The sequence below is a fragment of the Girardinichthys multiradiatus genome, chromosome 18, assembly GCF_021462225.1.
Source record: "Girardinichthys multiradiatus isolate DD_20200921_A chromosome 18, DD_fGirMul_XY1, whole genome shotgun sequence".
Classification (NCBI taxonomy): domain Eukaryota; kingdom Metazoa; phylum Chordata; class Actinopteri; order Cyprinodontiformes; family Goodeidae; genus Girardinichthys; species Girardinichthys multiradiatus.
This window is the reverse complement of record NC_061810.1, coordinates 41,296,612-41,315,037: the sequence shown is the minus strand read 5'-3', so window position 1 is coordinate 41,315,037 and position 18,426 is coordinate 41,296,612. Positions and strand designations below refer to the sequence as shown.

The following is an 18,426-nucleotide window of genomic DNA, read 5'->3' as shown; positions in this document are numbered from 1 at the left end:
CCACCATGCCCCACAAGGCACTATTGCTTGAATACAATTTTTGAGGCTCATCTGACAAACTGGCCTCTAGACCCAAAAGAACAATCCTGTATTCATCAGTCCATGAAATGTTGCATGAGTTCTCTTTAGGCCACTCAATGTGGTTTTGGCAAACTGTAACGTCTTGCTGACAGTTTGGCCTTCACATAGGTGTCTTTCAACTTGTACGGCGCAGACCACCTGTGATCTACTGAAGTCGGACCATTCTGCGTTTTTGTTGTTCTTCCTTCTTCCACATCCTTCTAGTCTTGGTTGCCATTTTAAAGCATTCGAGATTTTCTGAACTTCCCATACCCCCCCTCTTTCCAACTAAGTTTTGAATCAGAAGCAGGACTGACCCATTTTACTCAGATTTTCAGAGGAATGTACCATAATCAACACACCTTACTGCCTTTGAGCCTTCGACTCTCATCAACTGATGGCTGTTGCTTTTCTATTACTCTACCACACCTAAATTGATTGATGGTGGACTGTTATTTGAACGCATCAATGTTTATTGTTGTTTCAGCTTAGCTTGCGCTTGAATTTGTAGAGTGAATATTAATATGTTCTATACCAAAAAGAGAAAAATGAAACTGAACTATTGCATGGTTGGTTCAGAAGGAAAGAAACACAAGTTCGTTTTCCTTGTTATTGGTGAGAACCGTTTAATTTTACTGTGTAAATAAATACATTGGTTCCTATTTGCTGGTACTCATGCTATGCATCTTAAGATTCTGTATCATTTAAATTAGCTCTCTACTTACAAAATAAGCCCACATACCATTATACCACAAACCAGCAAACTGCAAATCTCCTGCTTTCATTGAGGTGATCACAACTTAAGATAATCAATTATTCAAGTGCTTTTAATTAGCTGGCTGATGCCTTCTCTCTTAAGTCCTATGGAAGCAGCAACAATGCACACAAGTCTTTCCCCTGAGCAACTTTCTCTTCTTTAAACATTGGTTGTTTCATGTTTTAGCGATGAATTCAATCCACGGTAAAACCGACTAATTTTAATATTGACTTTGAGTGAAGGTATTCGCCGTTTAAACAGTCAGATGTTTTTATCTTCTACATCTGAATGTTTCTGAGTATTTTAGCATGACTGAAACATTATAGGTGGCAGCAATCTTTTATTGAAGTTATGTTTCCACCCATTTAACATCACTGTGTGCAGAGAGGAGGTTGAAAAGGTTTACTGATAAATGAGGTGCTCTACAGGTGTAGACACAGACATTAAATATAACATTTCTATTATATTTCAAGCACACTTGGTTCAAATCCACATTTTTCCTCAATATTTTATATTTAAAAAAAAACATCAATGCTGATGTTGTCACTCTTTGTTTTTCTTTAAACATTTTAAAATATTTATAGTGCAACCAACTTGAGGTTTGAATGATCTCCAAGTGGATTCAGGTGAATTATCTACAGTGAGCTGATGGCACCTCTGAAGTTCTACACTAGAGGTCCAAATAGAAATATAAAAAGCAGACCAGGTGTTCTACAAATCTGGCTTCAAGTAGGCTCTAGAAAACGCTCTCTTTGTGGTCAAAAGGGTAAAAGGTGCTACTACCATGTGACAAAGCACTGAAGCAGAGGTATGTTGCTTTTCTAGCCTCAGGACTGAACCACCTATGATTTTTTTTTTTTACCTATTTTGTTTCTGCTTAAGAATATTTCCGAGGCTCAGAAGCTTTTGACGATAAACATGATACAGGAGGTATTTTCAGGTGAAGACTACATGATTCTATTCACCAATCATATCAGCATGTGTGCTGTGTCCAACGGCTGACTTGTAATCTAAACTTATCCAGATAACGGACAAGTTTTTGTTAGGAAATATTCAACATTAAGGGAAAGTCTACAAAATGATCATATGGATGTATAAAGTATAGACAGCAGAGTCCTTATACAGGTGCATTTCTAATAACCAGAATATCACTGAATAGTTGATTTATTTTATGAATTCAATTCAAAAGGTGAAGCCTTTTTTTTTTTTTTTATCCATTACCACTAAAGTTGTATATTTTAAGCATTTATTATGAATCTCAGCTAATTGAAGCAGAAAATTCAGTTTATAAAGAAAATGAGAATATTACATAGCTTTAATTTTAAAAAGTATTTTTAATGCAGACATGTTATGGCCTACACAGTAATGGAAAAAGACTCCTCTCTGGACAGTCATCCAGCAGACAGTCAGTGGCAGCATCTACAAGGAAGGAAAGCTACGAAAGGACATCGCTAAAGAAAATGGCAGTTCAAAGTGCCGTATTCAAGCATATTAATGGGTAGTTTAGTGGAAGGAAAAAGTGTGGTAGACAAAGGTGCACAAACAACAGGAATACCTGCAGTACCTGCAAAAGGATAGTGGAGAAAAGTCCATCCATGAGTTTGGTGGAGATTTGCAAGGTGTGAACTGCAGCTTGAGTCTGAGCTTCAAGAGTCAACACACACAGAAGTTATCCAGGGAATGCGTTGCTACTGTCGCGGTCCTTGTGTTAAGTTATGATTCAAAGACGTCAGAAGCATCTTGGCTGGGCTAAGGAGAAAGGGAACTGGATTGCAGCTGTGTGGTCCAAAGTCCTTTTAAAATTAAATTGAAATATCTCAGGGGATGACAGAAGTTACTTTAAGTTCAGTGTGAAGTTTCCACAGTCAGTGATATTTATGGAGCCATTGCATCCATTGGTGCTGGTCCACTGTGTCCAGAACAGCCATCTATCAGGACAGTAATTCAGCACTTCATGCTTCCTTCTGCTGACAAGCTTTATGCAGATGCCAATTTCATTTTCCAGCAGGACTTGGCACCTGCCCACACTGTGAAGGTACCAAAATCTGGTTGAATGACCATGGTGTTACTGAGTCAGCAGACCGGTCTGACTTACAAATAAACCCCATTAGGGAAGTGATGAGGTATTACCAAGAGGAAGATGAGAGACACCAACATTGCAGACAAGTTGTAGGATGCTATAATAGCAACCTGGGCCGTCATCACACCTCAACAGTGCTGCAGGCTGACTGCCTCCATGACACGCCGCATTGATGCAGTAATTCATGCAAAAGGAGACCAACCAAGTATTGAGTGAAGATAGTGCACAGTACATGGGCTTTCTTTTCAGTAGGCCACCGTTTCTGCAATAAAAATATTTTTAATTGGTCTCATTTAATCAATTTTCACATTTTTTGTAGAAACTGAAGTTTGGATTTTCATTAGCTGTAAATTACAACCATCTAAATGAACAGAAAAAAAGGAGTGAAATTGATCACTGCGTTTGTGGAAATAATCTAAACCTGAGCTTCTCTGTTTGAAGTGAATTCCTGATGCTATTCTAACTCATTGCAATGCACCTGTATGTGGAGTAATCAGGGAAAATTAGAACTACACTTGAGCTCATGTTCTTACCTTAACTTCTACAATACAGAAACTGGCTGAAATGACACGATACAAAACCTACAGGCTGAGCAACATACAACACAGCATCACTAAAGCTTTTAAATAAAAATCCCAAGACTACATAAAAGTGACATGTCAATGGCAGCGTGAAACAAGTAAAAAAAAAAAAAAAAAATTAACTTAATAATAATAATAACAACACCAACTTGCTCTCCTGCATGGAGGAAACAAAGGATGACTGAAAACTATCTTATACGTCGAGTAGGAGTCTGAATCAAGATGTTAGGGTTTCTTGCTGCCCAGTCTTTTGAAAACACTGACAGCCTTGACGTCCATCTTGGCCCCCACGGACTCTCCTCCTACCCCGACCCCGGAGTTGTTGCTGCTGCTGCTGACCTTTGAACTGGCTATAGTTGATTTCTCCAGCGCTCTGGATCTGGTGCTTGTCACTCTGTTGTCCTGAGTGTCAGCGCATGTTGGTGTCACAGCTGTGCTGGTGGCAGGGGGCCGGCCCAGTCTCTGAAGAACGCTAATTTTGGCAGGTGGGAGACCATTTGGGCATGAGGTAGAGGAGGATGTGGGAGTATCAGACGGAGGAGGCTTGAATTTGCCACCCAGGCGACGCAGGGTGGTAGGGGGTGTCTTTGAGGCTGATGCTTTCTTCTTTAAGGTATTGCGTCTCTTGAGGACACCTGCATACTGCAGGACAGAGCCCTCTTCGTCGCTGTCCTCATCATCTTCATCCGTGTTTGCATCTGTATTTGCTTGATTCGGTATCTCTTCGCTTTCATCTCCCCCGTCAAGGCGACTAAACACCCCAGTGGGCTGCCAGAACACAACAGGTTTAGATCACAGCATTATTACAGGCAGTAGGAAGCTGAAGCCAGACTGACCAGACTCACTTTGCTGTTGCTGGTTGTTGTATCTGCCATCGATTCAGCTCCAAGTCTTTCAAAGACTGAGGTACGCTTCAAACCTGTTTTGGGAGAAGAAACCGTTTCAGCCAAACACAGAAGCCACGGCTTAAGCATGAAAGGTTTATGTCGTCTCAGAAAATAGTTACTGCTTATGCAAGGTTCTGTTTTTTATTAGTTATATAAGATAGGGGCTCGATTTAGTTTATTTACCCTTTTTTCTTATCGAAGTTACTGTACAACTTTCCTACTTTTTCTTCTTTCACTACAGACCAGCATTTATTTTTCAGTTAGTACACAAACACCTTTTTATTTACTTAATCTGATCAAAAACTACCAAGATAAGAAATCTAGCACTGTTTGTTTCATATGGACACATTAAACTCCAGGGTTTGGAAAATTTCTGTCCACGCCATCCCTACTGCAAAACATGGTGGTGGCAGCATCATGCTGTGGGGGATGCTTTTCTTTATCAGGGAGAGAGAAGCTGGCCAGAGGTGATAAGAAGATGAATGGAGCTAAATACAGGGCAGGCCTGGAAGAAAACCCGTTAACAACAACCCTAAACATACAGCTACAGTGGAGTGATTTAGTTCAAAGCATTTTCATGTGTTACAATGGAAAAAGTTCACATCTAAATCCAATTGAGAAGCTGTGGCAAAACTTGAAAACTGATGTATAGCGTTAGCCCTAAAGCTCCACTGTGTGGCTGTTGGGCTTCTTCTTGGCACTCCGACAACAATTCTGAGTGCTACTCTGCCAGACAGGACACGTTAGAATAAATAAATGTATAAAAAAATAATAAAAATGACGACTGATGTTCACCGATTCTCTTCATTCGACCTGCAGGGTTTCCAACTGTTAAAATTCCTGTTTTTGTTAAGTGTTAGGTCTCCACAATATATTGACAACTTGTAACTGCGAATAATTGTGAGCATTGAGGGCAGGGAAGGTCAATCCAACAAACCAAATATATGCAGAGTTGCAAGCGATTCCTTTGCAAAAATAAATACTGCGATGATGCAAAGAACGAACAAATGCCATCAACACATTACTCAAAAATGTAACTTAAAAAAAATGAAAGCAAGAAGCAACACACACCAATTAGGACATAACTGAATCAAATTCAAGATCTATACCGAAAAATGTGGAAATTAATTATATGTCGACTTTTCAAAAGTAATATTTTAGAGCCTAGAATTTCTATGAATAAATGAAGCACTTTTATGGCTTTTTAATTTCAGAAATCCTGAATCTGAAAGAGTGGCTATTGTGCAAATAAGAATGAGCAAAAATGTCAGTCCCTGGAAGCCCAAAAACACTGGCGGCTGGGGTTGTAGCAAAGCAGTTTTCTGCAAACGTTTAACGCAATAGGCTAAATACAACCGCACGGTTCAATTTTTAGATTTGATAAAAACAATAATTACTAAACCTTGGATCCTTATCATACATCGTGTTGGTCTATCCTATTGAATCCATTAAAACACATAGTAGTGTGTGGATGTAACAAAAGGTAGAAATGTTTAAGGGTGTGAATGTTTTTGCAAGCCACTGCGTAAAAGGTGCACCTCTTCTAAAGGAAAGTCTTTCCAAATGTCATTAGGAGTAAAAAGAAATGCAGTTTTTAAAGCCCAGCTGAGGGCAAAAAGTAAAAACGGACAATAAAAGAGTAATTCTATGCAAAATATTTTAAAATAGGGCTAAACTGATTCTAATTCTCCAATAATCAGCTCTGGAGCTTTAATTTAACACAAGCCATTTTTACCTATTGAGTTATTACATACTTACGATGCCATATTACAGTTTTAGTTTCCAAACCCAAGAGGTTTAAACCTACATAATTATTCTTTAAACCCATGAAGAACTCCTTATGAGACATTTTCAGATTAAGTCAAAATTCAAGCAAAATGAAAGGTTTCAGATTTAGACACAGTTTGTGACGTCAGAGAAATGAATCATGAAGGAAGGAGAATTAGTTTTGTAAGTGCGTATTAGTGAAGATGGTAAACTGAATTTAAATAGGGTCAGGTGAAGCTTTGGTTAAACTCAGGAGGAATTTCATGTTGACCAGTTTTGTTGAGTACCGGTGTTAACTAAGCTGTCGGCGAGACCACGGGGTCAGGCCTACCTTTCTTGGCCTGCTGGGCCAGGATTCGACGTGTACGAGGCGTGGTGCCCTTTGGCATGTTGATGATGTACTTGCCTTCCATCTCAGCTGTGACACGTCGGCGCTTTGCGGAAGGCTTCCCCTCATCGGCCGGCTGGCTTACCACTGCAAAAGACACAGGGATTTAACAGCGCCTCAGGAGAACGAACGGATAACAGAGAAAATATTTTGAACATGTGATACATGTGAAATATGTTCCCACATGTCACCTACCTGCTTTGTTGTTCTTGGTCGCCTGGGAGTTGGACACTGTGACAGAGAGCCGGTTGTCAACGGGTCGACGGGCTGGAGTGGCAGGAGGGGAGTCGTGGCTCAAAGCGTTGGCAATCATTCGAGTAGCAGCTGTGAAAAAGAGACAGTTATAGTAGACTGCCAATGGATCCTCATTATAACTCTAAATTATGAAATGAATTGTAACTATGGAAAAGCCAGAAAGTCAACTGTCATTTGGACATGTTTGAACAACAAGGTGCAAGTTGAGAGTGAGAATGTTACTGTTTAGGCTTCACCTTTTAAGTTGTGTGGCATTAAACTCACACAGGCAGGGCTTTTTATCATTTCTGGCACAGACTATACAACAGGCTGATTAAATCCAATACAATATGAAGTCCCCCTGGGAAAAACAATGCCTCAAAGAACTACAGACACCACATGATCACTGCTGCAGGTGAACACATGTTGCATGATATTCTTCTGGTCAATAATAATGTTTGTAATTGAGTATTTTTATGTGTTGGCTGTATGTTGTGACTGACGTGCAACTTCGCCACTGCCCGTCTTGGCAAAGACTCTCTTGTAAAAGAGATTTTTAATCTCAATGAGACCCTTCCTGGGTAAATAATGGTGAAATAAAAATAAAGAAAAATAAAATAAAAGACCAGGGACAATAACCAGGAGTTCATGCATGTTAATAATACCCATAACCTTACATAAAGAGAACAGAATATTGCACAAGTTCCTTCTTGGATGCAAGGCAAAGTCACTTTTTCAAATGAATTGAAGAAAAAAATATCCCTGTTTCTATCTGTTTCCCATATAGTTTGACAATATAAGGATTCATCTTGTATCGTCATTTGATTCCCGACTATTTCATTTAAAAAAAAAAATCTCTCACTTTAAAACCTTTGCTGCAGTGACCTCTGCTGCAGCAGTAAACTGAAGGTTCAGCTTTCAGAGCAAAACAAACTGACAAAATGATCATCATATTACATTCTAGTGATCAACCCGACAACACTGGATTATGGTTGTCGCAAACAGGTTTGGCACATACCAAACATCTGAACTCCAATTATCTGCCCACCGCAGAACAACACACTAGTGCTGGGCGAAAAGACGATACATATCGTGGGGACGATAGAAAAGTGTCTATTGTGCTACTTCTCTCCTATTGTTTCTAACATAATCTTATCAATTATTCAAGCAAATATTTCATAAAGTAGGCTACGATGAATGTATTAGTGTTGTCACTTTGCATACACTCAGTTTATATATGTGATAAACAAGAATAAAAAATAGGTTTTTCGCAAAGAAGTTCCGTCTTGTGGTTTTGCGACATGACGCTGCTTTACGTTATGTGACTCACACGCCGGTTTGTGACATGCTTTACGTTATTTAACTCATGAGTGCTGAAAGATGGAGGCGCCAGAGGTTGAAGTCTCATACCCGGGGTTGCAACAAACAGAGACAGGTACGCAAGCAACCCAAGAAGAAGCTCTTTTACCAAAGATGGGGGTACGTCTGTGATTTGGATACATTTTGGGTTCAAGAAGCTGCTACTGCAGCTCTACCTCTGCCTCATCTGTTGTCATTTGATACACATATATTGCTGCACTAAAATGTATTTTTCTCATTTGTGACAGTTCAGTTAAATGTTACGGAGCCCGCGAGGAGACATGGGGGAATTTCTTTCCTTTTCTCTTTTTTGAGATTTATTGAGTTTTATTTTGAAATCTGCCTTAAATAAAAGGATTTTCGATCAGACTTAAAGACAGTTTTTATCCACAAGCTGTGAAACTACTGAACTCTGGACAATAATACTATATGAAACCAGATCTGTGAGACTTTGCTTATTACTGCTGCATGATGTGTACTTTTTTTTGCAAACCATTAGTGCTTTTGTTTTTATCGTGATTTGAACGATTCTTCTTATCCTAAGCATTTAATCGCATTGTTGACTGCATGTGAACCTGCATATGACAAATAATCCATATCAATGCCATATCAGTGCTGTTTGTTTTGAGAGCAGTTTGTCATCTGTGCTGCTGTTCCAAAATGCACAGCTTTCTCAAGGCGATTAACAACCTTTGCGAGCGAAATCAAAAGTATTGCGTGGGGACGCAAAAGTTAAAAAAATCCCCCATGTCCCCTTGCGGGCTCCGTAACATGTCACTTTAAAATAAAGTTGGAAAAAAGTAAGCAATGATATTATTTTGTCATATTTTTCAGAGAATAACAGAAAAAATTGGGGGTATATCGTGATATATATCGTTATTATGATATAAAATAGTTTTTATCGTGATATATGGTTTTTTCCATATCGCCCAGCACTACAACACACCCTACGTCACTGCAATCAGGAATGACTCAAAGAAGAGTCAACACGCTGAAATACCTTCATAACTGGATCTACAGGAGCTTCGCTGGGACACAAAGGACAGGAAACAAAAGCAAATTCAGCCTAATTATAACAAATACACTAAACGGCCACTTTATTAGGTACACCGGTCCAACTGGTTGTTAAAGCAAATTTCTAATCAGCCAATCACATGGCAGCAACTCAATGCATTTAGGGATGTAAACATGGTCAAGACAATCTGCTGCAGTTCAAACCGAGCATCAGAATGGAGAAGAAAGGTGATTTAAGTGACTTTGAACGTGGCATGGTTGTTGGTGCCAGACGGGCTGGTCTGAGTATTTCAGAAACTGCTGATCTACTGGGATTTTCACACACTACCATCTCTAGGGTTTACAGAGAATGGTCCAAAGAAGAGAAAATATCCAGTGAGCAGCAGTTCTGTGGGCGCAAATGCCTTGTTGATGCCAGAGGTCAGAGGAGAATGACCAGACTGGTTCGAGGTGATAGAAAGGCAACAGTAACTCAAATAACCACTCGTTACAACCAAGGCATACAGAAGAGCATCTCTGAACGGGCAACACGTCGAACCTTGATGTGGATGGGCTACAGCAGCAGACGACCACACCAGGTGCCACTCCTGTCAGCTAAGAACAGGAAACTGAGGCTACAATTCACACAGGCTCATCAAAATTGGACAACAGAAGATGGAAAAACGTTGCCTGGTCTGATGAGTTTGGATTTCTGCTGCGACATTCGGATGGTAGGGTCAGAATTTGGTGTCAACAACATGAAAGCATGGATCCTTCCTGCCTTGTATCAACGGTTCAGGCTGGTGGTGGTGGTGTAATTGTGTGGGAGATATTTTCTTGGCACAATTTGGGCCCCTTAGTACCAATTGAGCATCGTGTCAACGCCACAGATTATCTGAGTATTGTTGCTGACCATGTCCATCTCTTTATGACCACAGTGTACCCATCTTCTGATGGTTACTTCCAGCAGGATAACGCGCCGTGTCATAAAAACCGAATCATCTCAGACTGGTTTCTTGAACATGACAATGAGTTCACTGTACTCAAATGGCCTCCAGTCACCAGATCTCAATCCAATAGAGCACCTTTGGGATGTGGTGGAACTAGAGATTCGCATCATGGATGCAGCCGACAAATCTGCAGCATCTGTGTGATGCCATCATGTCAATATGGACCAAACTCTCTGAGGAATGTTTCCAGTACCTTGTTGAATCTATGCCATGAAGGATCAAGGCAGTTCTGAAGGCAAAAGGGGGTCCAACCTGGTACTAGCAAGGTGTGCCTAATACAGTGGCCGGTGAGCATATACAAACACATTATCTAGCCCCAATCCTAAATTATAACAGGTGCTGCGTGTGGTTCATCTGTGCCTGTGTTATTCCTGCTACTGCAATACATGATGGTTCAAGCAATTATTTTTCTGGCCTCTGGGTGGGCATACCAATTGATCACATCCTTGTATTTCTCGAGACGAATGTGAAGTCACATTACGCAGAGTTGCATGTTGGGACAGGAGTGGTCTGAGAAGAGCAGTTACTCCCGCTCATCTGCAGCTGCCATTGCTGTTGCAGCGTTGGTACAGATGGGAGGCGGTACAAGAGCAATGTTTGGACTGAGTGGGTGAACTTTCAATCACTCCGGTTATTACAAATGATCAATTTTACTGTGATTTAGCCTGAGGTAGGCTTACTCAGAAGACAAGGTTCTGTTAAAATCTGGTTTTCTGCTAAATTCAAACAATTGTTATTTTTAATAAATTCTAACAATATAAAGCACTTTAACATAAACATTTGCTGTTTGACCCTTTCATGTCACCATCAGTGGCTGAATGCCACGTCTAGGTCTGTTTGATTTTGTATTGCAAATCCTTGCCTTTGTCTTTCTGTAACCTTGTGTCTTCATTGATTCTCTCTCTTTAAAATGCTGTAACACAATCTGTTATCATATGAAGCTCATAGTGTGCTGGTCTCTGCCTCGTATAAAACGCCGTCTAACTAAAATCGTTGTTACTTACGAGTGTTGGCGGTTCTTCTGAGCTCAGCTTGGACACTTGTCTGTCCAGAGGAGATGGCCTCAGTTGCCATTTTACACATGTCCTGAAGAAATGCCAGCAGAAAACAGGAAATTTCACAGAAATTTAGAAGAAAAAGACCAACAGAACCACACATATATATCAGTTTAAATATTTGAATAACATTAAAAACAAGTGATTCATATTCCCATTTTCCTTCCTACCTCGATGTTGAAACCATTTTCATATATGATCCTCAGTATCACTTTATTCCTCTAGGTAGTTAGGTATGTTGATGAATTATGGAGACAAACACTATAACATTCAAATCTAAAATACAATTTATTCACAACTTAATGAAGATTTTATATTCCACCTTGTTTTATACACAGCTCAAAAAAATAAAGGGAACACTCAAAGAACACATCCTAGATCTGAATGAATGAAATATTCTCATTGAATACTTTGTTCTGTACAAAGTTGAATGTGCTGACAACAAAATCACACAAAAATCATCAATGGAAAACAAATTTATTAACCAATGGAGGCCTGGATTTGGAGTCACACACAAAATTAAAGTAGAAAAACACACTTCAGGCTGATCCAACTTTGATGTAATGTCCTTAAAACAAGTCAAAATGAGGCTCAGTATTGTGTGGCCTCCACGTTCCTGTATGACCTCCCTACAACGCCTGGGCATGCTCCTGATGAGATGGTGGATGGTCTCCTGAGGGATCTCCTCCCAGACCTGAACTAGAGCATCCACCAACTCCTGGACAGTCTGTGGTGCAACGTGACGATGGTGGATGGAGCGAGACATGATGTCCCAGATGTGCTCAATCGGATTCAGGTCTGAGGAACGGGCGGGCCAGTCCATAGCTTCAATGTCTTCATCTTGCAGGAACTGCTGACACACTCCAACCACATGAGGTCTAGCATTGTCCTGTATTAGGAGGAACCCAGGGCCAACCGCACCAGCATATGGTCTCACAAGGGGTCTGAGGATCTCATCTCGGTACCTAATGGCAGTCAGGCTACCTCTGGCGAGCACATGGAAAGAGATGCCTCCCCACACCATTACTGATCCACTGCCAAACCGGTCATGCTGAAGGATGTTGCAGGCAGCAGATCTCTCTCCACGGTGTCTCCAGACTCTGTCACGTCTGTCACATGTGCTCAGTGTGAACCTGCTTTCATCTATGAAGACCACAGGGCACCAGTGGCGAATTTGCCAATCCTGGTATTCTCTGGCAAATGCCAAGCGTCCTGCACGGTGTTGGGCTGTGAGCACAACCCCCATTTGTGGACGTCAGGCCCTCATACCATCCTCATGGAGTCGGTTTCTAACAGTTTGTGCAGACACATGCACATTTGTGGCCTGCTGGAGGTCATTTTGCAGGGCTCTGGTAGTGCTCCTCCTGTTCCTCCTTGCACAAAGGCAAAGGTAACGGTCCTGCTGCTGGGTTGTTGCCCTCCTACGGCCTCCTCCATGTCTCCTGGTGTACTGGCCTGTCTCCTGGTAGCGCCTCCAGGCTCTGGACACTACGCTGACAGACACAGCAAACCTTCTTGCCACAGCTCGCATTGATGTGCCATCCTGGATGAGCTGCACTACCTGAGCCACTTGTGTGGGTTGTAGAGTCCGTCTCATGCTACCACGAGTGTGAAAGCACCACCAACATTCAAAAATGACCAAAACATCAGCCAGAAAGTAGAGGTACTGAGAAGTGGTCTGTGGTCCCCACCTGCAGAACCACTCCTTTATTGAGTGTCTTGCTAATCACCAAAGATTTCCCCCTGTTGTCTATTTCATTTGAACAACATCATGTGAAATTGATTGTCAATCAGTGTTGCTTCCTAAGTGGACAGTTTGATTTTACAGAAGTTTGATTTACTTGGAGTTATATTGTGTTGTTTAAGTGTTCCCTTTATTTTTTTGAGCGGTGTATTAGAAAGCAGAGTAACTGTAAACCATCTACAACTGGACGATATTCCTTATTAGAGCCACATTTATCTACAGTTCGCTACATGTGGATTGGGAAGAAATTGATACACAGTCAGCGACCAAAGTGTAGCGACAGGCGGCTGTTTTCAAACCTGAAGAGGTCACAAAAACGTTTTGACCAAAACCGGCTACTGTGAAACTACAAAATGGCGAAATGACCAGCAACCACATACAAAAACAAAAAACCAAAACAAGAAAATTTCGTTTAGTAAAAAATGTATTTTTATATTTTATGGTAAGGAAGTATCAACGTTGTAGAGAGTAAAGTTGATAGCTACAAAGCCAGGAAAAAGTATTTGTCCCCTTACAGATTTCCTTTGTTTTTGTAACACTTAAACGTTTCCGGGGAGTGAAGTCGCCTTGTAATCCGAACGATTGGGGTTAGATTTCAGCTTCCTCCTGCCACATGTTGATGTGTCCCTGCGCAAGGCACTTAACCTCAAGTTACATACTGATCTGTGTATCAGTTTGAATGTGTGTGTGTTTGCGATTGGGTAAATGTGGCTCTAGTATAAAGCGTTTGAATGGTTGGTAAAACCAGAAAAGCCCCTTTAAAGTTCAGTCCATTTACCAAATAAAAATTCAACGGGGGTAAATCAGATCGTTTTGGCCCAATTTCAATTGCCATGCAGGCCTTGATTACTACCTGACTAGTAGGATCTAGAAATCATTTAAACAGAACCTGTCTGACAACATGAAGTAGGTTAAAGATTTTGAAACACAGGACATCATGCTCCGATCTAAAGGACTTTAAGAGCAGGTAACAAACAAAGCTAGTGCTGTGCGTTTTCCCATCACACCTTAAGTCAAGCATGGTGGGGGTAGTGTGATGATCTTGGGATCTTAGCATTACCTAAAAACCTGAACTTGGGTCTGGCTGAGATGCTGTGTAATGACCTTAATCAGGCCATTCATGTTTGCAAACCCTCCTCTCTGCAAAAAACAGTGGGTCAAAATTCCTCCACAGCAACGTAAAAGACTCACTGCCAGTTATCACAAACGCCTGGTGGTTGTTGCTGGCGCCAAAGTTGGCACTTTTCAATTCAGTTTACTTATTTAGCACAAATTCTAAATAAATATAAAAAAAACCACATCCAATACAATTAAATACAATCATAAAAACAGATTCAAAGTTAATTATAGTAATTAAACACCGTAGACAAGTTGGGTTTATTATTTCAATTGGTAAAGTTTTCCATCTCAGCAACTAATTATTAGGTTTAGGGGGTAATTTACTTTTTAACATGGGGCCAGGTGGGTTTCAATGTCTTTCCCCCCCTTAACAAAAAGCAGCCATTTAAAAACTGCATTGTGCTTTTAATCTGGAAGTCAAATTTGTTTCATGTGTGAAACATTTCAGCGTGACAAAAAAAAGCAAAAATAAAAGAAATATACAAGAGGCAAACTCTATTCACAGCCTTCTTTGTCACCTAAACCCTGGTAAAATTGTTATGTTTGGAAGTACTTGGTCAATTAAAACTGTGAACAGCTACAACATGAACCTATAAGACACCTTTAATGTCTGGCCTCACCTGCCTGTACACCTGTTTGGCGTGTTTAAGAATGGCAATGATGTCTCCAATGACTGTAATGCCGAGGTCCATCATGATATCTTTACTGAGGTCCATCAGCATGTTCTTCTGAATCCTGGAATGACAGCGCAAAAAGCATCGGATGCAAACGTGTGAGATGATAAATGCATAAGATGTTTAATATATGGCAGAGATGCAACGCAAAATTGGCTGCATAGAGGAATGGGCTGATTTTATACTTGACTGGCTGTGATAGGTCATTGGAAGGTCAGAAACAGATTATCTGACCTTTTATTTTGACCATCGGGTTACGCTGAAAACAACATACCTCAGTGGGGAAGTTGATACAGAGGGAGGAAGACTCATTAGCTGCTTTCAGTGTCGGCGAGGAAGCAAAAAGGCTATTAGAGACTTCTTGAAAAGAAACTGTTTTCTATGGAGCCATGTTGGAAGTTCATTTAGGCAAGGCAAGGCACCAAAGTTCATCTGTTAACCTTTTAAAGTATCTTCTTTCTTTTAAGGAACATTCTGGATTTCAAAATGTCAGTTTGTTGGAAATCTCCCAGTTAACGGAAAGATCGACTCAGTCCACAAGGAATACATGAACACCACTGTACACACTTAGCAATTCTAAACACGCAAATCAGCAATATACTAAATCTAAACGCTGAAAATGTTAAAATGTCATCCCTGTGTAATCCTTTTGTCATTGTTCTGAAATCCTGTTTATCTGCTTCTAGTATATACAAACAATGAACATTCACAGACACGCTTCTTCACGGTGTACATTTAGAATAAATAAATTAATCATTTGACAATTTTACTCATCTGACAGCAAATCTGAGCCTATCTCCTCTTAAATCCTAAGCTGGACAAAGCAGTCATTTATTTTGATAAGACCTTGTAGAAAGAAAATGAATGTTTTGTTATAAGGTGCAATTCAATCTTTTCAGGAGTGTAAAAAAGTAAACTATAATGTGTCTTTTTGCTGTCATTTGCTTCAGAATGGTTAATCAGATTCCTCTGTCCCGCAAGCTGGAGGACTTCACTGTATAAGAATAAGAGTGATGCAGAAAGAGAGAGCGAGCGAGCTCTGTAAACTGTTCCTATTTGTTGGAAAAATCCTTGTTTAATTTTAAAGCCGAAATTTTGTAAAGACCTTTCAAATTTTCAATATAGCAACAAACCACATAAAAATATGCAGTTAAAATCGGCTTAGGAAGATTAGAGCTTTAGAAAATTATTGATAGGAAAGTAGGCACCAAATTTTTGATCAATACATCTTTAATAACGAGTTCATGAAGGCTTTAAGTTACCTGTGGTCCACAAAGGAAACTGCATAGGTGACAGCGAGGCCGGCTGGAATCCCGGCATCCTTAAAAAACTGAATCCACTCTGAGGTGGCTTAGGTTAAAAAAAAAAAAAAACAGTATTCAATATTAACAAACAGAATTGAAAGATTTCGTTTAATTTCATTTTATACAAAAAAAGACCACAAGAATGACTAAAAAACAGTCATCGGCTGAACTCTTGAATGTTGTAACGAATTAAAAAGCTTAGCTAAAACATTATTTTCCATGCCGTTTATGTTCATACTAGGGATGGACAATTATTGTATTGTTGTTCCCCTATCTGGGGAAAGAAAATCTAATTTATTGCTATAACGGTTCTAACTTCATACTAACGATCTGCTTCCTTAAAAGTTGCTGGTGGTTGCCAGTATTACTGGACACTACAGCAAGGGAGCTGGCTCTCACCACACACCAGCAGGAAGATGTAAACTTGAGCAGGCAGCAGCGTGGGGACGACTAACACATGCTGACCATAAGCAGCTGGAGGTTATTTATACCACCAACGATGAAACATTTTGTGGCTTGAGTTACAGATACAGGGTGAAGGAAGCACAACAGCTGCCAAAACAATAACCGAGCAACACACTTTGACTCTTACTGATGAACTAAGATGGAGAGAAAACTCTCACTGTGGCTAAATCTCCATTTGACACTTGGGCACTTTCTAACAAGCCAAACAGTGTCCCGGTCCTTATCTTACATGACAGATACAATTAAGACACTGTCCCACATTTTGGCTGGCTCAAGTTTTTAAAATTCAACGCCACAGGGCAGACACTTTTCACAAGATTTGGTTTAAATCCACACACAGTGAGACAAGCAGGTAAAGCTCTGATCATACAACTACGTCTAGACTTTATGAGATGCGTTTCTGCTACAACCAAACTAATCCAGAAGAAAATACCAGGCAGGTAAAGAGATAAAGCTCAAGAAATAAGTAGCAATTACTGAGTTACCAAGTAATTTATGAACACTCGTGAGATTAAAGAACAAGTGAAAACAAAATTAAAACATAAATATGTTATAATTGTTATGCTGCGCTACCTTGAGCTAGACTGAGGAAAATCTCGCCAGTCGACAGCAAATTGTGTTAGTTAACACCTTAAATACTGTATGACTTATAAAAAAGATCCCCAACTTGACCTAACCAAAGACTAAACAGCTCTATGTTGTCTTCTGTTTCGTCCATTAAGATGAAACCAGACGTTAAGACAACAACGTAACCCCACCACCAGCAGAATTACGTTAGCATTCTGTTAGCATCGTGTAGCCGCAAAATAAAAGCTGGAAACATCCGTCAGCGGTGCAAACTATAACCAACACAGACCCCAACTGTCGTGGCAAAGTTAGCAGTTAGCATGGAGGTGATATCTCACAAGCGCGTCTATAAATATTTCACTGTTTTTACCAAGTATTGTGTCTATCTTGCCGGGCCTTGAGGCTCTCACCTGTTGTCACAGTCGCCATGTTTAAAACGAGGATGACGCAGTTTCCGGTACAATAACGCGAACGGTTTAAGACTGAGTGCAGTTCTTATTTGTTGACGATAGATGGCGATATCGACTCCTGATTCACACGAAAACAACCCGGACCTGCTGAACAGCAATGGCGAATCCAGTGATATGTTGCCATGTGGAAAGGTAAACAGTTACACAAATAAGGCGTGGAGCTTTTTTGCATCGTCACTTTTTACCGAGAGACCTTGACCTTGCTGTGAGATTATTGTTAGGAGTAATACAATACTTAAAAGTCAAAAGTTCAAAAGGTACCTTGATTATGAAGAACTTTAAGATGAGCGATTCAGTTGCAGTGAAGAAGGCTTCCCCCGGCAGGTGTGAGTGAATCTACACACAGAATGTGGAGAACACCAAGTGTCTTGTGGCAAGTCCACTGGGGAGAGACCATTATTTTGCTAGGAAGTACTAGGATGGACAGCTGAGGAGTGGTACGGTTAATTTCTACCATGGGTCACCTTTCTAAAGGTTTCATAAATCTGGAAAACAGTTTGTGTGGAAGTAAAAGATCCACACAGCCATGCGTTCTGTGATATGCCAACAGTGAAACATCCTGATGCATATCAGTTCTAGTTAAAGTCCCAGCAAACTCCCCACATTTACATTTGTTATGGTAGGATGGAAAAGGCTTTTTAACTTGCATGCCTCTCGCACAACCAGTTGTATTTTTCTTTAACCTCCTTTACCTTCCCACTCACAGTTACAGTTACAAAAATTGGTCTTTTAAATTCTTGCTTGGACAATATGTGCAAGTGTAAGGGAGTAGTTCTTCTCTCTTGTGAAGATAAACGCATCTGCCTTTCTTGAATGGCATGTTCTCTTCTCTTTCCAATTTTGAAGAGTGTCTAAGAGGAAGAGACCGCTCTATCATATATGCCCCAGGGGCACAGAACATCATCTATTATT

General features: G+C 40.3%; 1 protein-coding gene across 2 annotated transcripts; it reads right to left on the bottom strand.

Moving 5' to 3' along the window:
• Positions 1 to 1,140: 1,140 nt before the first annotated feature.
• c18h19orf47 (chromosome 18 C19orf47 homolog) lies at positions 1,141 to 17,518 on the bottom strand. 2 transcript variants are annotated; one of them, XM_047390992.1, is made up of 8 exons: positions 17,455 to 17,518; positions 15,971 to 16,058; positions 14,655 to 14,769; positions 11,121 to 11,202; positions 6,716 to 6,844; positions 6,464 to 6,607; positions 4,324 to 4,397; positions 1,141 to 4,246 (listed from the first exon to the last, which is right to left on the bottom strand). In XM_047390992.1, the coding sequence occupies exons 1-8, from the start codon at positions 17,471 to 17,473 to the stop codon at positions 3,704 to 3,706; spliced, it is 1,194 nt and encodes a 397-aa protein (XP_047246948.1). In that variant the 5' UTR covers positions 17,474 to 17,518; the 3' UTR covers positions 1,141 to 3,703. The 2 variants fall into 2 exon arrangements, with proteins under 2 accessions (XP_047246948.1, XP_047246949.1); XM_047390993.1 differs by having other exon boundaries at positions 6,539 to 6,607.
• Positions 17,519 to 18,426: the final 908 nt, after the last annotated feature.